General features: G+C 49.3%; 1 protein-coding gene across 2 annotated transcripts in view; it reads left to right on the plus strand.

Annotated features, from left to right (window-relative positions):
- EVC2 (EvC ciliary complex subunit 2) overlaps positions 1-22,379 on the plus strand; it is a 135,248-nt gene extending 112,869 nt beyond the window's left edge. Inside the window, exons 19-22 of one of the 2 annotated variants that reach the window (XM_053565924.1) lie at positions 5,704-5,791; positions 14,714-14,910; positions 17,871-17,972; positions 19,835-22,379. In XM_053565924.1, coding sequence (XP_053421899.1) covers positions 5,704-5,791; positions 14,714-14,910; positions 17,871-17,972; positions 19,835-20,105 — 658 coding nt within the window. In that variant the 3' untranslated portion in view covers positions 20,106-22,379. Of the gene's footprint in view, positions 1-5,703; positions 5,792-6,894; positions 7,557-14,713; positions 14,911-17,870; positions 17,973-19,834 lie in introns of those variants that run through there. The other variant, XM_053565925.1, reaches the window with a different exon arrangement.
- The last annotated feature ends 643 nt before the right edge of the window (positions 22,380-23,022 follow it).

A 23,022-nucleotide genomic window follows, 5' to 3' on the forward strand; every position in this document is an offset into this window, starting at 1 on the left:
TTGGTCACTCTCCATGGAGGGACATGTGATCCAGCAAGTAGGCTGGCATTAGGCTTCTGTAGCCACCTGATTCTTTGTAATAGAATCCCTTATCATCCACAGGCCTGTAAACCCTGATCACATCTCCTATCTTCACACCAGCTTGCCCTTTGTACGGCCTCCTTCCTCCCTTTCCCCCACCCCCAGCCCTGGGATCATAGTCTAGATTTGCCATCATGGTCTTTGGAGTCCACGGTGGGGATCTCCTAGAGTGTCCTTGGGGAATGGGGGTGGTTCCCTGAGGGCTGGTGAGTCCCCCAGAGTCCTCGAGGTGGGCCACATTTGTGGGCCCCTGTGCCCACAAATGCCACCTTTCATCAGTCAACTTCACACCCTTCTCTACCTCATTCATGAGGTATCCAGGGTCGGCGCCCACATGGCCCATTATACTTACTATGGTAGAAGCCATGGGGGTCCCGAGACCCCCACATTCTCAGAAACTGCCCTTTCTGGAAGGCCACCTCCTCCTTTACACCCTCAGGGTTGGCAGACATCATCAGGGTGTTATAATTAAAAGGGCCACAAAGACCCTGGCTGGAGGCTCGGCCCCACTCCGTGGTTGGAGGGGGCCAGCTCTGGACATCATAATGACTTGGCTGGAGGGAGCAGGACATGGCTCCAAGCTGAGTTCGTGGAGCTGACCCTCTCGCTTGCTCCCCAGCGCCTGTCCTCGCTTGCTCTAGGGCATGAGCTCCTTCCTCTGCTCTCGTTCCTCGGAGGGCCACAGATCCAAACACACTGCCTCCTCCTCCAAAATGTTACGGAAGTCAGATGCATGTTGCCTGGCTGGTGCCCAGCTGGGGAGGTGAACGCCTGAGTATCCTGCTTTTGCCTAAGGACCTTTCTCAAGGCAAGCTTTTCCTGACATGGTTCTTTCCAGGGCCCACACTCAGGGGACAAATCCCAGAGCAAGGATTTTTCGGATCCATGTGCCTGTAGCAGTTTTCTGTCCCCCCAGGCTGGACTCTGAGCCAAGGTGGCCTGTGATTCTGGGGACTCAGGTCCTTCATGCAGCCCTCTTGGGCCTTTGTGAGCCCCTGGGCTTGGATGCCAGCCCCTGAACTGGGACATTGTCCTTCTGAGCTTAGGTTGGACATTAGAGATGGCATGCTCAGGGGTTCTTCAGGAATGCTTCTAGGAACTTGGCCTGTGACTCCCTGCGGATTCCAGGGGGGTGGGGGCTGGCCTTGGCACCCAGAGGAGCCAGTGTCTGTGTCTGAGGGCAGATGGGTGGGGGTTGCAAGTGTAGCTAAAGAAAGGGGTCTCCAGTGACTGTGGACAGGGGCAGCAGTTCTCAGGGATCTGAGCTGGCACTGAATCCAGGGACTCACCACAAAGTGACACGGTTCTCACTGAGACATTGTCGCACATCAGGGGCACCTGCAGCTGAGAAAATTCCAACAGGGTGCTCCCAGTGGTAGCATCGGCCACCTCTGACACTTTTAACCCATCAGCGTACGCAGCGTAGCCCATGACTTGGACCCCATTAGAAGACCCAGCTGAGTTGCTAGTCACAGGGAGCCAGCTGACCACCGGAAGTCTGGCAAGGTGTGTGGCTCCACCAGCACAACCACAGGAGGGTCAGGAGGCCCTGCCAAAGGTGTGTCCAAGGTGATGGGGGATGACACTGTTTCTCAGTGTGCCTGCAGCAGGTCCCACCTGGGTGTGGCCCTGCATAGCAGGATGTAGGCTGTGGAAGGTGTAGCAGCCCACACCCACGGGGTCAGGGCATGCTCTTGGTCATCGAGGTATATACCACACGGGGGTAGCTGTTACTGCGGTAGACCCAATTGATCTTGGCTGATGTGGCTGTGACACTGTGCAGCTGTAGTTGCCTGGGGGTCCCACAGAGCAGCCTATTGGCACATAGAAAGGGTCTGGAGAAGCCCTGTTCCCCAGCTCTGTGTGGCAAGCCCAGCTTGTAGGCTTCTGTCTTTGTATGCAAGACGTCTATTGCTGACTCTGCTGTGGAGCCCATCCTTTCATCTGGCGTGGCCCACTGCCCACCATTCCCTGGGCTTCCCCAGGTAATAAGCTGTCTTCCTTTGCAGCTTTGCCCTACCCAGTTGAGAGTCAAGTATGACTAAGGTCAGGGAACTTGGGAAGCAGGTAGCTTGAGATGATGGAACCTGCTCCATCAAGTTGGGGGGCACCAGACCCCAACAGCCAATCTCAAGTTCCCCCTCATAGAAGCCATCCTCAACCATATCTCCAAAGATATGTACATAGTCCCCAGCTCTGAGGGGTAGCTCACCCTCGGGGTGCTCATTAGGCCCCTCAAATGGGTTATAGTTATATTGAGCCAGGAAAATCTTGAGCTTGGGAGCAGCAGGAGCATCTGAGCCTCCCACTTCTGGGAGTCTCTAGATCATCCACCTCACTGGCCGTGTCCACGTCCAGAGTAGTGCAAGATGGCACGGTGGCCCGCGCAGACTCCACCTCGGAGGAGGAGTTTGACTGGGAGCTGGTTTTCTTGGCCTGAGGCCTGGAGTCCAGAGGTGGGCTTGCAATGACTCTGTCTGGCACACAGGGGGCACTGGTTGGCTCCCCAAGGGCATGGGGCTGACATCAGGGGAGGCTTCCGTCTTCTTCTGTTGGTCTCTGCTGGGCTGTGTCATGTGTGATTCAGGCCCTGCCTGGAACTTGGGCCTTCTGCTAGTCCTTTCTGGTTCAGGTCTCCAGGGTGGCTTCCCCAGGCTGTTCTGCAGGGTGGCTGGGCTGACACTGCAGTGCCTGTACCTCCTTCTGGACAGCAGGGAGATTGCACAGAACCTTCTGCTGGTCATGTCCCAGCTGCTGCTGCCTGGTTGTGTCACTGGCCACCTGCTGGAGCAGCTCCCAACAGGCCCAGCCCAACTGCCCTCACACGTTGCTGTTCCCAGTTGTTCTAGGCTTGGAGCCGCTGGTTCTCCTGCGCCAGCCAGGTGCCCTGCAGAGAGCCACCTGCCACCTGCAGCTGCGCCTCTGTCTCCTCACGGCGCTCCCGGCTTGCCTCCAGCACCTACACCTGGTGACGCCCCTCCTCACAGGGCATGCCCTGGCCTCTCTCCTCTGCCCAGGTGCTACCTTAGCCCTGCCGCAGCATCAGTTGCCTCTGCAGGCACAGCACTTCCCCCCCGGGACTAGGGCTGTAGTCAGTCTAAGTCTCTGTCATTGAGTTACTGGATGCAGGGGCAACCTCTTCAGGATGCAGGTCACAGCCAGGTCCCGAGGCGACGGCGTTTGCAGCAGGTGGCACTCCTGCCTTAGCTCTTTGATCTGCTCATCCTGGGCAAGGAGCATGCTCTCCTGCTCAGATAAATCCTGGGCATGCTGGTGGGCAAAGACCTGGCACAGCTCCAGGATGGCAGGACTCTTGCAGGCACAGGCACACTCAGCCACCCAGAGGTTGGTGCCCTGAAGTAGACCGGTCTGGTCCTCCAGGTGGCGTGCAAAGCCCCACCAGCTCTGCGTGCTTCACCTTGAGCCACTTTACCTTCTGTCTGCTTGGCGGGGAAGCCTGCATGCCCACTGAAGGTCAGAGCAGCCACGCGCTTGCACCTGCAACGCCTCAGCCAGCTCTGAGTTCTGCTTCCCCAGCTCGTGGTGGTCCAGGCCCAGGATGAGGATGTCAGGGCTTCACAGAGCTGACCGTCGGGGCCTTCTCCTCCCTGCAGGTCTCTAGGTTTCCCGGGTGCAGATGGTGGGGGTGGCAGCGGCGGCGGCAGCAAGAAGGGCTTTGGGGAGCCAGGAATGGAGGTGTCGGATTAAGAGGTCCACTCATTATGTACAGAGGCCTTGGGGCTCTCTGGGTGCTATGTAGCTAGTGGAAACGCTCTGGTGCCAAGGAATCAAGGAAGCAGGCACATGTGGAGAGCAGGCCACATGGGGAGCTGGAGCAACTGGAAGACATCAGGTCGAGGGAGCAGTCACAGTCGCTGGCACTCGGGCTCTTGAAGAGATTCGAGTGGACAGGTGGGCTTTGGGTGTGATGAGCACTGGCAATCCGGAGGAGTGGCTCTTGTAAGAAGCACTGGGCCAAAATGTTGGCAGGTCTGGGCAAAGCGGGGTGCCGGTGGAAGTCCATACATAATATTTTTAAACTTTTTATTTTGAAATTCTAAAGTCACAGGAAGTTGCCAAGATGGTAGGAGAGGTCCAGTGCACCCTACACCCAGCGCCCCCAGGTTGGCCCCACCTTACATAATCACAGTCCCTAACCCAAACCAGCACATGACACTGGCCCCAGACAGTGAACTAGACCTCAGGCCTTATTCCAGTTGCACAGTGAACATAGTGGCTTACATACTGCTTTGTAAAATCATAGAATACTCAGGACCCCAATCTTCTTTTTTGTTCTCTGCATTCTTTTTCAGTTAACTTTAGCAACTAGCCATGGCTGTGGCATCATGAACTCTTGCAGAAACGTAATATTTAACAGCTTCACAATTTTCCACTGTGAATATAATATTGGTATTAAAAGGAGAGGATTGCAGACACTTTATTATAGAGTGTGATTAATTTTTTTAAACACACATCCAAGTTGCTTAGAGGAAAATACATCAAAGCACAATAGATGTGATTTCTGGGCGGTAAGATTATGGGTGGTTTTTATTTATTTTGATTATGCTCTTCTGTGTGAACACAATATCAAAAAACAATTCAGTTCCATTGAAATAATTGCTTGAGGGGAGTCTATTCTGTGTGGCCAGAGGGAAATGCCCAAGGCATTGGCTGGGCTTAGCCTGGGAGGTTAGGACTGCAGTATCCACAGGCTCTCTGAGGGAGGCTGCTCATGATGAAGCTTTTGTGCAGAAAGTTTGGGTTGTGTCAGCCAGAAAGAACGTGCGGCAGATCGTGGGGGTTAAACAGACCCCCTTGTGTGGTAGCCAGGAAGCCTCATTATTTTGAAAAGGTGATCCCAGTCTTGAGGTCAGAGCCAGGGCCATGCTCAGAAAATGGTTCTGGGTCTGTTTCTCCCTAAAGCCATATGGTGGATGTCCTCAGGCCTTGGTTGTGGCCATGAGAAGTGAGATCACAGGTCACCCTGCAAAAGATTGCAGTCTCCCTCCAGCTCCCATGGAACTTCTCACTTTGGGGAGCTCCCCCTCTGAAGGAGCCTCCTTGGTGCATTATTTGTGGAGTGGTTTAGGCAGGGGGAGGAAAGCAGACCTCTCTGTCACCTCTTTGTATGGATATGTCATATAAATATATATATATACATATAAATATATATAGATACATATACTTATATAGATACATATACTTTTTTGTCTAATTTTTTGTTTGTTTTGTTTTGTTTAGAGACAGAGTCTCACTTTGTCAACCTTGCTAGAGTGCTGTGGCATCACAGCTCAGAGCAACTTCCAGCTCTTGGGCTTAGGTGATTCTGTTGACTCAGCCTCCAAAGTAGCTGGGACCACAGGTGCCTGCTACAATGCCTGGCTATTTTTTTGTTGCAGTTTGGCCTGGGCTGGGTTTGAACCCACCCAGGTATATGGTATATGGGTATATGGTATATGGGGCTGGCGCCCCACTCACTGAGCCACAGGCACTGCCCATATCATATATAATTATGTGGCTTAGATGGGAGATTCTTTGTTATTTAAATAACCAGTTAATCTCCTGGTACTGGTATCACTTTATAGCAAAGCTGGACTCATATAGACTTCTTTTTCACTCTAGTTTGAGAGAGGAGCAACAGAACAGTGTTGTGCTGGAAGACTCGCTGGAAAACATGGAGACGGACACCTTCGTGACCCTGTGTAGCCAGGTGAGGCGACGCCAGCCAGGTTTGTACCTGTCCGTGTATGCACGTCACTTCACCTTTTCCTCACTCGTAGGAGGAGCTGAGAAAGCCAAGCTCGGGCACTGTGAGCAGATTCAGGAAAGGCTTGAGCCCAAGCCCAGTGTGCAGGGGACACTCAGTCGGTGCTCTGGGCAGCAACCACAGCAGCACCCAGTTGGCCCACTTTGGTTTCTTTTCTGCAATTTGATAGACACCCTCCTCCTTTTCAGTCTTTAATATGTGGGGCAGGTTCCACCAGGAACCAAGTTGGTAAGAGAAAACTGGGCCAGAGAAATTTATGACCTATGTACAAAAGACTTAATAAAAAAAATGATAATAAAGAAAAAATAAATAAATAAATAAAAGAAAAAAAAAAAAAAGCAGAGAAATGCATTTGCAGCCGTGCGCTAGCTCTTGGAGTTGGGACTGGCTGGCCTTGCTGGTCCTTGGCTAGAGTGCAGCACCCACCTCTCTTCCTGGGACAGAGCCCTGGGGCTGTGTGCCTGGGACCTGATTGCATCCCCAGACGGGTTTCCTGTGCCTTCTTGTGTCTATAAAGTGCCAGGAAACAGGACTTTCCACAGCAGTTTATGCAACTTGCTGCCTCTGGAGGCAGGTGCTGTAAGTGCCAGGAAACAGGACTTTCCAGGGTGGTTTATGCAACTTGCTGCCTCTGGAGGCAGGTGCTCACTGATTCGGTGGCATCAGGGTCATGTTGTGTGAGTTTTTCCAAAGTCTGTGTCAGAGCAAGAGATAGAACAACAGCCCCCTGCCTATCCTTTCTCATCCGGGAAACAAATGCCCCCAAGTCTCCACAGCAGATTCCACTCTCACCTGAGGCAAACTGGCCGTGGGGCCTGCTGGCTGTGAGGCAGGCTCCTGGACAAACGCTTACTCCCCAGCCTGGGGAGGGAGCCAGCAGGAAGAAGGGGCTGGGGGCTTATTTGGGTGTCCCATGTCATGAATTGGCCGCGGCTGTCGATGGGCACATACAGCTTCCCCAATGGAGCGGGTTTCCTATTGCTGCTGTGACAAATGACCACAAACAGCCGCTAACACAGCCCAGGTGACTGCCTTCCATTCCGCAGGTCTGAAGTCCAATGTGAGTTTCTCCAGGCAAGGAGTCGGCAGGTTCACGTTACCCTGGAAGCCGTAGAGGGAGAATCTGTTTCCCGCTCACTCAAGTGACTGGCAGGATTTGGCTCATTGCGGTTGCAGGACTGAGCCTCATTTTCTTGCTGGCTGTCGGCCAAGGGACACTGCCAGCTTCTAGAGGCACCTGAATTTCTTGCTCATGGCTCCTTTTTTCATCTTTGAAGCCTGAAATTCTATGTTTCTCTGGCTCTTCTGTCATTGTTACTTGTCTCTCTGGCCTGCCACAGTAGGAGGGGGCTCCAGTTTTAAGGACTCACATGATGATTAGGTTGGACCCATCTGGAAAATTCAGGCTGACACCACCATCTCATCTTACTCCCATCTGCAAATTTCCCTTTGCCATGCAAGGTAACATGTTCACAGGTTCCAAGCCTGGGCACAGACCCTTTGCAGGGGGAAAGTTAGCACAGGAGGTGGCAGTGGCAGTGCTCAGGCTGACGTGTTGCTGCTTCTCCCATGTGAGAGCCGCCCTGGGCTTTGCAGGTATTTACAGCACAGGCCACCTGCCTGTGAGCCCTGTGGACAGAGACCCTGATGCTTACGATCTCGCTGCTGGGGGCCGGTTTCTATTCTCAACTCTTTATAGGCAGGTCCTAGAGAGCCCAGCAGAGGTAGGATGGAAGCCCAATGAGGGAGGACCTGCCATGCAGGTAGACTGAGACTCTAGTCCTTGCAGAATGCTGGGAAATGAGGAATGTATCCCCATGTTATGAATAAAGGGACCAAGGCACAGAGACCTGGCGAGGGCACAGGGCTTGCTGCTGCTCAAGGGGGACTCAGCTGTGGCTTGATGGCTGCACCCCTGTGCCCTCCCAATTGATCCCTGCAGGGTGCAGAAAAGAAGATGACCCCTAGCCTGTGCTTCTGGGTCACTGAGTCGTTTCCAGGCCCAGCTTTAACCTTCCCCCTTTCTTCTTTGTTACTTTCAGGCTTTACAGAAAGTCAGTGTCACACGTGGCATTTCACCCAGGTTTGTGGGCTCATTTAGACTATGAACTCCATGTCTCCTTTTGTTTCTGCTGCCAAAGTACCTAAGGCTGGTAATTTACAAAGAATAGAAATTTATTTTCTCACCGTTTTGGAGGTTGGAAAATCCAAGACCAAGGCACATGTGGACTCAGTGTCAGGCGAGGGCTGCACTCTTCTGCCAAGGTGGTGCCTTGTTCCTGCGCCCAGGGAGAGGAGGGTGCCACGTCTTCGTGTGGCAGAGGGTGGAAGGGCCAATGGCTAGTTTCCTTGAGCCCTGCTGGCCGGAACACCCCCAGAAGACCCCAACTCTTAATACTATGGCATTTAGGATTAAGTTCTAATGTGAATTTTGTAGGGATTCAAACATGGAAATCATAGTACTCTGCTAAAGAATTGGCTATGTGAAAAACTCAATTCAGGGTTAGGGGCCGGGGAACAAGGAAATGGGGAGAGAAGAGGAGGAGGAGGATGGGTGGGCTCCCACTTAGTGGGGACTTAGGGTGTATGGCATAAGGGGGCAGGACATAATTATAAGAGGGATTCTACCTAAAAACGCAAACATTGGGCTCAGCGCCCATAGCTCAGTGGGTAGGGAGCCAGCCACAAACACCAAGGAAGGCAGGTTCGAGCCCAGCCCGGGCCCGCTAAACAACAATGACAACTGCAACAAGAAAAAACAGCCAGGTGTTGTGCCAGTAGTCCTGGCTACTTGGGAGGCTGAGGCAAGAGAATCACTGAAGCTCAAGAGTTTGAGAGTGCTGTGAGCTGTGACAGCATAGCACTCTACAGAGGATGATATAGTGAGACTCTGTCTCAAAAAAAAAAAAAAATGCAAACCTAAGTCTTTGTATCCTCAAATTAACCTGAAACAATTAAAAAAAAAAAAAAAGAAAGAAAAGAATTGGCCCTGAGGTAGATAAATGCTGCCAGACTGGAAGCTCTGGGTAGCAGAGAAAGGAGGTAGGGGAATTGTTTTCTCTGCCCACACTGCATGCTTTGTGTAGCCCACTCATTGATGTCCACCCAACTGGATTTCTTCCTTCTAGCCCCTGGGTATTGGTGAAAGTTCTCTGGAGAAATAGAACCAATGTGATTGTGTCTGTGTATAGAAATGATTTATTTAAGACTGGCTTATGTATTCATGGAAGTTGGTGAGTCCAAGTTCTGCAGGCCAGGCCAGCAGGCTGGACACTAGGGAAGGAGTGACAATTCAAATCTGAAGGCTGTCTGCAGAATTCCCTGTGCTCAGAGTGGTCAGGCTTTTGGTCTATTGAGGCCTTGTACTGATTGACGAGGCCCGTCCCATCCTGAAGGGCAACCTGGGTTCCTGAAAGTCCACCAGTGTAAGTATTCATCTCATCCAAAAAAACCCCATGGAAATGCCCAGAGTAATGTTTCACAAAACATCCAGGCATAGTGGCCATCCAAACTAACATATAAAATTAACCTGCACTTTCTTTTTTTTTGTTCTAAGATAAAGAGTAACCCTGCCCTCTTCCCCTCCCTCCTCCTCCTCCTTTCTTCATCTTTATGTGGTTAAAGAGAGAATTCCATCCTAGTGTCTGCAAATGGCCACAGTTATCCTGGAGTCTCCAGAAAGCGAAGGAGACGGTGCTGTGGAGAGATGCCGGGGAAGGAGGGAGGGAGATGGCCCACCGGCCACTCTGGTCCTTGCCGTTCCCCTCCTCGGTGTGGACACCTGGCTCCCTGCCTTTATTTGTGGTCCATGGACCTCATCCTGCATGCCTAGGTGGCGACACACTAGAAATGGGACGGTGATGGCAGAATTGGTTAAAACCCACGAGGGACCTGTTCCAGAATGTAGGAGTCGGGAAGGGCTGTACAGAGGCCACATGAATGAGCTGGAGAAAGTTAGGCAGATGCCGTGCGGAGATACACATTCCAGTAGAAGGAGGCTCACGTGCAAGGGCTTCCCAGCCTGGGCCTTCGGGGTAGAATGAGTGGTTCTGTGTTAGGGAGAGACTGCAGAGGGGAGGGTGGACATGACAGGGGGTTGATGTTTGAAACAGCACCTTTCCCCTTTCCCGTCACTCAGCTGATAGCAAGTGTCAAGGTCATAAGTGAGCCCTGCTTCTCTCTTTGCAGGGCTTGGCCTCCTCCTTCCTGACCATGTTGTCTCCTGGTTCCCCAAACCTGGTTCCCCACAGCCGACCCCTCTCCAGACCAGCCCCTTGCTGGAGGTTCCCCATCATGGCCTCGGGTGATAGGTGCCCAGCAGCTGAGCCTCAGCCTCTGGTGATTGATAGGTGCCCAGGGGCTGGGCCTCAGCCCTGTCTCTTCCCCAGCTGCATTCCCTTGCTGATGTCATCTACAAGCTGTCGCCCTGTGTCCCTCTGCCCTGCCTGGGCTTCATCAGGCCTCCCTCTGCCTGCCATCATGTTTGTGCCTCCATCTGTCTCTTCACCTGACTGCAGCCCTCACAAAAGCAGGCACCTTTTTTCACTCGCTGCTCTGCCTCCAGTGCCTGGGACAGGTCTGGCACCTCCTGGGATGCCGTTGTAGTGTCAGTGAAACAAACACGTGAGTAGATATGCTAGTGACATGCAGTGGCAGCTGCACAAGCACACCCAAAGGGGGCCACATCCTAATCCCTGGAACCTGAAAGTGTGACTTTATATGGCAAAAGGAACTCTGCAGATGTGGTTAAGGATCTTTGGATGGGGAGACGATCCTAGACTATCCTGTTATCCTTATGAGAGGATCAGAGGCAGAGAAGACAGTGTGACAAGGGAAGCAGGCCCTGCAGAGTTGGAGGGTGGGTACAAGCCCAGGAACATGGCGAGAGGCAAGGGCATGGATTCTTCTGGTGCCCACACCTGATGTCAGCCCAGGGAAACGGATTTCAGACTTAATTTTCCAGAACTAGTGGAGGGTAAATTTCTGTTGTTTCAAACCACAGCTTTGTGGTGATTTGTTACAGTGGCTGTTCCTACTCACATGAACACCACTGCCATGGCCCCCAGCTCTGTGGAGCACCCCACTTGGGTGCTTTGTGAAAACAGAATTCCTTTTAAGTCGAGGTAACAGAAATTCAATCAAACTAGTTTCAGCATCAATGCAGAAGTATGAGCTGGGTGCAGTGGCTCCCACCTATAATCCTAGCACTCTGGGAGGCTGAGGTTAAGAGGATTGCTTGAGTTCAGAAGTTGGAGACTAGCCTGAGCAACGCAATGAGATCCCCTTTCTACTAAAAATAGAAAGTTAACTCGCATTCCCACCAGCAGTGTAGAAGTGTTCCCTTCTCTCCACATCCATGCCAACATCTGTAGTTTTGAGATTTTGTGATGTGGGCTAGTCTTACTGGAGTTAGACGGTATCTCAGAGTGGTTTTGATTTGCATTTCTCTAATGACTAAAGATGATGGGCATTTCTTTTGTGTGTTTGTAGGCCATGCGCCTGTCTTCTTCAGAGAAGCTTCTGTTCAAGTCTCTTGCTCTCATAGAAATCGGGTTATTTGTTCTTTTTGTTCTTTTCTTATTGATTAGTTTGAGTTCTCTGTGGATTCTAGTTATCAGACCTTTGTTGGAAACATAACCTGCAAATATCTTCTCCCGTTTTTAAGGTTGTCTGTTTGCTTTACTTACTTTGCTCTTGGCTGTGCAGAAGATTTTTAGTTTGATCAGATTCCGATAATCTACTTTTGGTGTTGCTTCGATTGCCGGAGGGGGTCCTCCTCATAAAATATTTTCCCTGGCCAATTTCTTCAACCATTTTCCCTGCACTCTTTTCTAGTATTTTTGTAGTTTCATGTCTTAAGTTTAAATCTTTTATCCAGTGAGAATCAATTTTTGTTAATAGTGAAAGGTGGGGGTCCAGTTTCAGTGTTCTACAGGTCACCAGCCAGTTCACCCAGCACCATTTATTAAATAGGGACTCTTTCTCCCAATGCATCTTTTTGATAGGCTTATCAAAGATCAAATGATGATAAGTGTCTGGGTTCATCTCTTGGTTGTCTATTCTGTTCCATACATCTACCTCTCTATATTTGTGCCAGTACCATGCCGTTTTGACCACTATAGATTAATAGCATAGCCTGAAGTCTGGTGACGTGATACCTCCTGATTTGTTTTTATTTCTGAGTAGTGTATTGGCTACAGGAACTAAAAGTAGGCCTGCTGTTTGATCCTGCAATTCCTCTAGTAGGTGTATACCCAGATGACCAAAAATCATTTTACAACAAAGACATTTGCACCAGAATGTTTACTGCAGCCCAGTTCATAATTGCCAAGTCATGGAAGCAGACCAAGTGCCCATCGACCCATGAGTGGATTAACAAATTGTGATAAACACACACACACACACACACACATACATATATACCATGGAATACTATGCAACCATAAAAAGGATGGAGACCTTACATCTTTTATTTTCACCTGGATGGAGCTGGAACATAGTCTTCTTACTAAAGTATCTCAAGAATGGAAGAAAAAGTACCCAAGGTACTCAATACTATTGTGAAACCAATATTTCATCACCTACACATTCATACACGTGATAAAACACAGCTATATTCCAGAAAGAAGGAGGTAAGGAGAGGGGAGGGGAGGGGAGGGGGAGGAGGGATGGCATTTGGGGGGACCTCACCTAATGTGCATAATGCAATGGTACATTTTAAAACTAGTAAGAGTAGAGTATAAATGTCTTAACCATAACAAATAAGTAAGTGAGGTAATGTTATGTTAATCAGTTAGATGTAAGCATTCTACATTGTATATCAAATCAGCGCATTGTACTCCATAAATGCATTAATGTGCATAGTCATGATTTAGTAAAAAATATAAAAATATAAGATTAGCTGGATGTGGCAGCTCATGCCTGTAGTCCCAGCTACGAGGAGGCTGAGGCAGGAGGATTGCTTGAGCCCAGGAATTAGAGGCTACCGTGAGCAAGGCTAATGTCACTGCACTAAAGCTCGGAAGTCAGAGTGAGACCTTGTCTCAAAATTTTAAAAGGTGGGGAGACATATGGATCCCCTGACCATCCCCCAGAAGAGCAAGGCTGAGCTGTGGGGGCTCAAATGGCCAAGGGACTCTGGGCCTTTCTGCTTCTCCATCTTTCCTGTCTCTCTGTGCCTACACGGAGGGTGACGTGTACCTCGCAGCCCTGAGTTGGTGGCCTTTCAACATCTGAGTCCCGGGTTGCTTCCCTCTGTCTCTTCTAGCCTCACCGCATGAAATCCCAGGGAAGGCCTCTGGGCATGGCCAGGCGTGCCCCCAGTTACTGGGAAAACTGGCCATTACTTGTGTCTTTTCTTCACAGAGCAGGTTTCTGTGCCCTGGCTCGTTTTGCCCTCACAAACCTCTTTGCCACAGGAATTATCATGACCCTCAGTTGACAGATGAGGAGACAGAAGCCCAAAGAGAAGTAAGGACATGGCCCAAGGGCTCACGGTCCCACCCAGTGGGGACAGTCTGTGCTTTTTTATTTATTTTTTTATTAAATCATAACTGTGTACAATTATGGGGTACAAAGTGCTGATTTGATATACAATGTGGAATGCTTCAATTAGAATGACTCACATAACCATCACCTTGCTTACCTATTTGTTGTGGTAAGACATTTATACTCCACTCTTAATAGATTTGCAATGCACCATTGCATTGTGTGTAACAGGTGAGTTCCCACCAAATACCCTCCCTCTTCCTGCCACCCCCCTTCTCTCCTTCCCACTCTTCCTCCTCTCCCTTCTTTCTGGACTATAGTTGTGTTTTATCATTCATTTGAATGTGTAGGTGATGATGTATTTGTTTTATTGAGTATATTGAATACCTTTTTTCCATTCTTGAGATACTTTACTAAAAGAGTTTGTTTCAGTTCCATCCAGGTAAACAGAAAAACTATAAAGTCTCCATCCTTTTTTATGGCTGCATAGTGTTCCACGGTGGACATACCCCACAATTTGTTAATTCATTCATGGTTTGGATGTGCATTTTTTAAAATACCTTTTATTTAGAAATATGCTTAGGTTCACAGGAAGTTGCAAAGGTGGGATAGAGAGTCCCCACCTCCTGTTTCAGTTTCCCTCAAAGATCACTGTTGTGTAGCACCCCGAGGATGCTGAGGTCAGTGTGAAGTGTGCGCCTGGTTCTATGTCACTTTATCCCAGGTACAGCAGCACCACCAGCAAGACGCAGAGCCAGGCGGCCCCCGCAATGCCTGGGTGCTACCCTCTGTGCGCACGCACCCCCAGCTCAGCACCCACTGCTCTGCTCTCCGCTCTGAGCTCTGTCATGTCTGGATTGTCCAATGTGTGGACTCCCACTCCTTGTGGCCTTCAGAGAATGACTGCTTCACTTACCTCAGGCCCCTTAAGTCCATCCTGGCCTTGTCTTTGATGGTAGAGGGGTTTTTCATGGTGTGGATGCAGCAAGCTGTCTTTAATGGCCCCCGAATTTAGGCACACCTTGGTTGTTTCCCCCACAGCTGCCTGGCCTCCCAGAGAGTGGGGAGGAGGAGAAAGGTCACACTGCCTGTGACCCTGCTGCAGCACCGGGCTCTTGCTGTGGTGATTTGGGCAATGCCCCTGTGACTCCAAGGGATGGATGAAGCCCTTAGAAACATTACAGGGAGCCAGGGATGCTGACCACATAGATTTTGTGCATAGCTCTGCAAGTTCAGGAACATGGTTTCCAGACTGAGCTACTAAAATAATTATCAGTGCAGGACAGAATGTCCCAAGACATTCCAACTTGTAACAGATTACAAGTTGTTGGTCCTAAGTACAGTGAGGATGTGAGCTCTCACCTCTGTTTCCTGTAGGAGCTAAGACTGGCGTCTTACCTCTCAAGGATGACTATGGTCCCCGCAGCCACGCTACGCCGGCTGCTGAGTGTGCTGCTGCCCACGGCCTCCCAGGCCCAGCTGCTGGCCCTGCTGGACTCGGTCGGCGAGAAACATTCAGACCATGCTGTGGAGAACGAGGGCAGCTCCGAGCCAGCTGACGAGGGCAGAAGGAGGTGAGAGCATGGAGGGGCAGCCTCTGCAGGGCAGGGACTGACCCTGGGAAGCCCACAAGGGAGGGAGCAGATGCATGTCCCTTCCTGGTGCCAGGGGCCTGCTCGGAAAGGTCACTGTGAACCCTCAAGGTCACGAGGGGACCAAGTTTTTGTCCATACTTTCTAACTTCGTCACCAATTTATTTTTCAAGTACAATCTTAAGAAAATAAGTTTCCCTGGGACCATAAATATGTGATGCATGCCTATTGAAGAAAATGCATGAAAGGGAAAAAGAAATATCCATAGTTCTGCTACCTGGAAAAGAAATGTTACCATATTCTTGTATTTTTCCCTCCAGAATGTGTTTTTCTGCCGAGTCTATGTGTGTGTGTTGTGGGTGTGGTGCTAAGTGGGTCTGCAAAGGGGTGTGTACCCATATGTATCTGTTGGTGTATAAATGTGTGTGGTGCATATGAATAGGAGTGTGTGTGTGTGAGTGTGTGAGTGTGTACAGCCTCACTGCCTGCTCTTCAGGACCTTGTAGCCGTAGCAAGTTTGTTCATTACCTTTCTACTGTCGTCCTTGTGCACACAGACATCTTCCTATATAATTCGATCCCATTAGTTAGACTTTGTTCCCTGCTCTTTTTACTAATTTAAAATTCATGCTTTCCTCTGTTGAAACTCTCCATAGGTATTATTTTTAACAGCTCCGAATATTGCACAGCAGGGTATAGCAGAGTGCGTATAACTGTGACCCTGTTACTGGGTGTTTTCCTCAATGTTGGACAACTCTGCATAGGTGTTTTCCTTTAGGGTGGTGTTCAGGAGTGAATTGGGTTGGTAAAGGCCCTGTATAAGGAAAGGCAGGATGCTGGGTGCGGGGGGAGGCAGGTTTGGGGAGCAGTGGCCATGCCGCTTGTGAATAGAGGAGCTTGGGGAGGAGGAGCAAGGAGCTGTGGCCAGACTGAGACCGCTGAGCAGCTGGCAAGGGCTCTGGAGCCAGGGACCCCAGACTGGACCCAAAGGAGGCCGGAATGGGTGTATGGGAGCGGGGAGCCTTCTGGAATGGCCTGATTACGTGGACAGGGGTGCATGGACATTATCAGTCTTGAATAAAGGGGCAATGCCTTATTCTTAAGAGTCGTAGAGCGGGCTGTTTATTTGAAAATCAAGCAGCTCTATTGAGGGGTGAACAAAGGAGAGCTGGAGTGAGAGAACAGCTACTGTGGGTGGGAAGAGGGTGGGCACAGTCAGGAGGTGGGATGAGGGTGGGCAGAGGGTGTGAGGGTGTGCGTGGGCAGAGGGCTGCATTTCATAGTCAGGCTTTTCCCATGTACCGCATGCTTCAAGGACATGCAGATGGCAAGTATTCAAGGTATCCCTGGCGTAGTCACAGAGAGGCCACCTCTGCCTGAGGGTCGCCCATGAGGTCCTTGTTGGGGGTTTACCCCATCAGTCAGTTTAGTTTGAGGGGTGGGCAGGCTAAGCTGGGACAAGGCGAGGCGACTCAGGTGGCTGTCACCAGGGGCACACACGTGCTCTTTGTTTGCCTGGCCTCATGCCAAGCAGACTGATGACTCCTGGAATCCCAGGCCCCTTACCCTAGTTTCTGAGGTCACTATATCAGTTAATAATCTTGGGGTTTGACCAGTTGCAGTGCCTCAGGCCTATAATCCCAGCACTCTAGGAGGCTGAGACAGGAGGATTGCTTTCAACTCAGGAGTTTGAGACCAGCCTGAGCAACAGCAAGACCCTGTCTCTATTAAAAATAGAAAAATTAGCCAGATGTTGTGGAGGGCCTCTGTAGTCCCAGCTACTTGGGAGGGTGAGGCAGAAGGATCACTTGAGCCCAGGAGTCTGAAGTTGCTGTGAGTTAGGCTGAGGCCACTGCACTCTAGCTTGGGAGACAAAGTCTCAAAAAAGAAAAAAAAGAATGTTGGAGAGCCAAGTGTGGTGGCTTATGCCTGTAATCCTAGCACTCTGGGAGGCCGAGGCAGGTGGATTGCCTGCGCTCACAGGTTCGAGACCAGCCTGAGCTAGAGCAAGACTCCATCTCTAAAAGTAGCTGGGCATTTTGGCAGGTGCCTATAGTCCCAGCTACTTGGGAGGCTGAGGCAGGAGAATCACTGGAGCCTAAGAGTTTGAGGTTGCTGTGAGTTATTGAGTTATGATGCCACAGTACTGTACTGAGGGTGACAAAATGAAACTGTCTCAAAAAGAAAAAAAAAAAAAGAATCTTGGGTTTCAAGCATCTCAGACTGACTGACCTGAGGAAGAATAGGGCGTAATGGGGATATGTCAGAATCCAGAGACGAGCCCCAGGAGGGCAGGGCCAGGGAAGGACCAGACCATCCACTGTTGAGCACTGCCATCGGAGGATCACCCTTCTCTGCTCAGGAGTTAGACTCCGAGGATAGAGAGCAGGCCTGGCCTGGTGTGAACGAGGTCCCACCTCCACCTCCAGCTGGGCAGGGGCCAATGGCAAGGCAGAGGGATGAGCTTGACAGACAGGCTCTCAGTTCTGGGTGGTCCCTGGTTGATGTGACCTGTACGCTCCTGCCCTCTTGGACAGCACTCTCCAACTGAAGCCCCTGTCCTTCAGTTTAGGACCAAACCCATTCACGTGGCCTTAGGGTGGGCCTGAAGCTCAGCCCACCTTCCAGATTTCCACTGTGCTTTTTTCAGCTTCTGTATCATACATTCATAAATACTTGTGGCGCTCCCAGTGCGTCTGTTGTAGGCAGCCTTCCTCTGACTAATGTCACTTGTCACCCATCTGTGATCCCCTGGACTATGGACCCTTTGAGGGGAGAGGTTGCATCTTGATAAGGTCTGAGAAGGAGCAGAGAGTGAGTAAAAGAACAAATGGTGAACACCCCAATTCACTTGGAGGGTCAGAGCCCTGGGGGGCTTTTAGGGTTACTAATCCCTCAGAGATGCTATTTTTGAAAATATAAACACCCCTTTCTTGCCTTCAGGAAACACCAGGGCTGGTGGCAAGCCTTAGACAGCAAACTGCGAGGAGATTTGATGTCCAGAGGACTAGAAAGGATGCTCTGGGCTCGCAGGAGGATGGAGAGGTAATGATGGGCACTGGTGAGCGGGCTAGGGAGTGGGAGCCCAGCTGCCTGTAAGTGACTGGGAAGAGGGGGGTGGCAGGGAACAGAGAGCTGTCCTTCCCTGCAGGCTACTGAGTGTTTCTTCAGTGGGCTTAGTTTAGAAGCTGAGATAAGCCTGTAGCTGGCAGAGGAAGGATGTTCTCTGAACATTGATCAGCGTTTTAATTTCTATGTTTGTTTGAGTTAATGGCTATTTTAGTGATTATAATTAAAAGAAAAGAATTCCTCATAGCTGCTTAGACTTTACTGTTCACAAAACCCTTTGGACAGTGCATTGAGCCTTGTGATAAAATGGAAGCTCAGGGAGGTCAGATGCACAGACTTCAAGCCTGCAGGGTAAATAGTAGCCACAGGATTTGGAATCATCTAATTACTCTCCTAATTTCCAGAAATTCTGGTGCTCTTTGGATTCTGCTGTTCTCTTTGGGCTTTATAAGGAAAGGCAGGAAGCTGGGTGTGGGGGGAGGTGGGTTTGGGGAGCAGCGGCCATGCCGCTTGTGAATGGAGGAGCTTGGGGAGGAAGAGCTTTGGGCTGTGGTTATTGCACACCTAGAAAACAGAGGGAAGTCGGGGGCATAGTAGTGTTTGGTTGCTGCAAACCGTGGAACAGGTGTCTTCTGTGCTTCCCTATAGAGATTTAGAAAAAGACACAACAGGAGATAGATTCATAAGTGGTTAAAAATTGATGTCCAATATGTGCTCTGGAAACAGTGGCTGTCCAAGGGAAGTGTCTGCCTGAGTTCTGCCCCTCCCAGCATTTCTCGGGTGAAAGTGCTGAGACTAAGCTTCAGGGATTGCCCATGATGAAAAGCTTGGAGCCATTTAATTGGTGCCAGATGGTCCCAAAGAAATTAGATTAGGATATTGGCCAAGAGAAGTACATTCAAGCCTCGAGGAAGAAAACTAAATTCAGCTGTGTAATGGTAGCATGTCCTCCTAGAAGCACTGCCAAGCTCTGCCAGTAAAAGTGGAGTGGGGACAGATCTAAGGACATGATGGTCTCACTCTGCCTGATAGCACCGTGAACCCTCCCTGGCAAGAGGAGACGCTATCAGAGAGAGCTGGGTTCAAATCCTTGCTCAGGGCCACTCACTGCAAGGGCAGCAGTTAGTGGTGATGACGGTGGAGCCACATCTAATCTGTCACCTCACAAGCCTGCCATTGATATCCAACAGGTGGATGCTGGTGACATGGTCTTGTCTGGTGCTACTTGGGCAGAGAGCGAGCCCTGGGGCTCTCAGTTTGCAGAGGGCTCTTGGTGGTTGTCACAGAGTATAACTATCAGCAGCCAGGGATTCAGGAGAGTAACTGCCCGAGGCCAGAATTCCAGCAGTCTTTTCATGAGATGGTTCCAAAGCATGATACGTAGGACAAACACATTTTGCCCAACTTTTTAACTATTGATTTTTAACCGGATTTCATCAGCCTGGTTTTAGTGTAAGACCAAAGAGGTACAGTCATAATGTTTAACAGTCAGCTGGTGGTGAGAGGGGTGGGGAGTTCTGATTTGTAGCATTGGCCAGATTCCAGGGTAGAAATACTCCCACCATGGCTGATTTCAAGCTAACAGCCTGAGGATGATGGGTTTGCAAAACTACTGAAATTTTAGCAGCCACAAGCCAGTAAGGATTGAATGCAGCACACAGCTGCCACAGCCTCAGCTCATTTCACAGCTATCCAGCGACCCAACAGAAAATAATTTCTCTTTAAAATGATATTTGGTTATAGGCTTCAGGACCCAAATGGGGATTCTCTTAAAAGACTATTAGAATACTCAGGAGGGTCCGTTGCCAAAAATGTTGAATTTGATCTTCTTTCTTTAGCGTATTACAGAAAACATGTCTCCCTCTCAGAGAGAGGATGATATTCTCTGGAAAAGGAAGTTGGCCACACCTGTCACTGGAGCCCATTGGCGAGCTGGCCCCTGTATCCATCATTGGGGCAGAAACCATTGATGTTTTGAACACAGGCGAAAAGCTCTTTATATTCAAAAATCTGAAGGATCCAGAGATCTCATTGCACATTCCTCCCAGGAAAAAGAAGAAGAACTTCCTGAATGCCAAAAAGGCCACTAAGGCCTCAGGCATGGACTAACCCCAGGGAAAGTTCTGTGGACCCATCCGAAGACAGAAAGATTTACATTCTCCTGCCCACGAGTGTTTGTGACATACATCTTTGCAGAGATAAACCGCACACGTAGAAGATACAGGCGTCCCCAACATGCGCTGACTGAAGGACTCAGTTTCATCTGGTCTAGTGAATTTCCAGGTGGCCCAGTCTCTTCCACATCACAAGGACATGAACACTCATTCCCTCCACCCCCACCTTTCCAAGGGTCTGGAGGAGACCCTCACTCCTCAATTCTCATCTCACCACCAGGCCACCTAACACATGGTGTTAGCAAGGTTCTCTCTGCTCTTATGTTTTGTCTTTGTTACCTATTCATTTTTATTAAGGGAAGTGTTCAAAATAAATATACACTGTGTATTATGGAAAGCTCTTCATAATTATTGATGGAAAAGAAGCCATACTCAGTAAAATTATTTAAGGAGGCTTATTCTGAGCCAAATTTGAAGACCTGATCTGAAGCCATACCCAAGAAGCCTTGAGCATGTAAACTCAGGGTGGTGGGGTTACAGTTTGCTTTTACATTTTAGGGAGGCAGGGATTATAGGCGAGGTTACAAATCAATATGTGGAAAACATACATTGGTTTGACCCCAAAAGGTGGGACATCTTGTACCCAAAGTGAGTGGAATTATGGAGAAAACGCCAGCACACTGAGTTCAAATTAGGTCTGGCATCCTTTATTGGCTACCTGACCGAGAAGGATTCATATCCCAAATTCTTGGCAAGGCATCATAGAGGAAGGTTTTTTGTTTTTTTTTTTTAATCCCTTCTTTCAATTGGGGAGGAGGTTGGAATTCCTAATGCAAAGTAGTTTACAGAAGTGAGAGGCAAGGCTAGGTCTATGGGGAAGGGGGAGCGAGCAATGACTAGGGGAGGCAGGTATGGTTTTATAAGCGTCTGCAACCCTGGGCTAATCTGCCCTGTCTCCACAGGGTGTGTTTATTTAACAACCCATTTCTGCAAGCCCTACATACTCAGGGACAGGTCCTGATAAAGTGGGGGTGGGATGGAGGAGTGCAAGATGGGGTCAGTCTGGTCTTCTCAAAATGAATTTTCTATAAATATAATAAAATGAATAAGTAAATATCTTTAAGAGCTGAGGGTAACATCACACACAGCCACTCGATTGATTATGAGAGAGTTCATGGACTCCTCCCCAGCTCCCATGGTCTCTCAAATCTGCTGGCACAATGTCCTCTGAAATGCAGCATCAGTGAATGGCCTACCTTGAAAGTCCTTGGGATTTCATGTTCAGCTTTGGAAGCCTAGAATCTGGCCCAGAGCCTCCATATAGTTAGGACTTACACTTTTATTGAATTGTAGGTAACGACAAGAAGTTGCTAACAATGGATGGACATTCAAAGTCCATCCATTGGACTTTGGACATTGGATGGACATTCAAATAACTTTAAATGGAATGGTTTAGGGCCACATTTGTGAAGGGTTAATCAATTTTGTTAGGTTGTGACCTGGTGGACCCAGGTTTGAGAAAAGATTTTGTAGGGATCAGGGCAAAATCTGCCCTTTCCCCTTGATCTGGTTCACTGAAAGATCAACTTACTGAAAGGTTCTGCACCCAAGAAAGATTATTCCAAGGTGCAAAAACAAAGGAAAACGGAATCCCCGTTCTATAGAAATCATGTGGGCTTTATTTCCACCTAGATGCAAGTGAGGGTGAAATCAACAAAGGAAATCCACACGTGGATTATACAAGATGGGGGTTTAAAGGGTCAAGGAGGGCAGCAATTGGTGGCATTCCTATTTCCTATTTCAGGGGACATGAGTCTGACCCTTCCTGGGTGGGTCATGACCCTGACCCTGCCTGGGCATGGCGGGTCTGTTTGGGCAGGTACACCTGATTCTATCACTTACAATTATGGTACATTAATAAGAGAAAGGTTTATGTTTAAATACCATTTGCATGAGGGATACCACAAGAGTGATTGTCCCAGTAATGGTCAGAGACCTTTATAGATGCCTTTTGGAAGGGAGGGGGGAGAATGTGGAAAGTGTAGGTACAGTAAGTGGTTGCTAGGGGGGATACGTAGATGGATGAAAACAGATTGATTTGTAGATTAACCTGAGAGACTGGTACTGTGCTTCAAATGACCTTGGGGCCAGGCCTATTAGCATGTGATAAGCAAGTCAGCAGCCACTTTTGATTCCCAATCAGGTTGCTCCGGTTTTATGTAGAGAGAGGAAAGGCCTCTTCCAATGCTTTCTGATCATGAATGGTCTAATTAAAAATATTCTTTATACCAAAGAGTATAAAGAGAATTCTTTTTCTTCTCCTTCCCTAGGATGCTTTGCTAGGATCCAACCCCCATCCTTTCTGCCACCTGAAGATAGTAGATAAGTGTCCTACCTCATTGGGAGGCTAGGGCTTCATTCTGAAGACCCTCCTGTATTCGCTTAAGTAGATGGTATGCCTTGTCTCCTATTAATCAGTCTTCTGTCAGCACTTTTCAGTAAACCATGGGGGACCAAGGGATTTGGCCCTTACAAGGTAAACCCAGGGTCTGATGTTAGAAGAGTAGCTCTCCAAATGTAGCCTCCAAAGGGAGAATGAGGACAGGATATAGGGACAGCATACAGATTCAAAGCCTGGTGTCATCTGCCTCTATCCTGACCATTGCTATTGTTTCTCTGAGGTCCACATTGTTAGGTAATTGTGCCAGAGAAAGCCCCTCCCCCCAGAAAGCCCTTCCTACTTTCTACAGACCAAGATTAGCTGAGGAACCTAGTCTAACCTTAAGGTCCCAGAATTAGAGGGATCTTCAACTCCCTCTCACTCTTAAAGTTATAGCTCCTCTCTAAGCACAGGAAATTGCCTTCTAAATAACAGGGAATTGCCTCCCAGCCACAAAACTTATTTCATCTCC

The sequence above is a fragment of the Nycticebus coucang genome, chromosome 17 (genome assembly GCF_027406575.1).
Source record: "Nycticebus coucang isolate mNycCou1 chromosome 17, mNycCou1.pri, whole genome shotgun sequence".
Taxonomy (NCBI): Eukaryota; Metazoa; Chordata; class Mammalia; order Primates; family Lorisidae; genus Nycticebus; species Nycticebus coucang.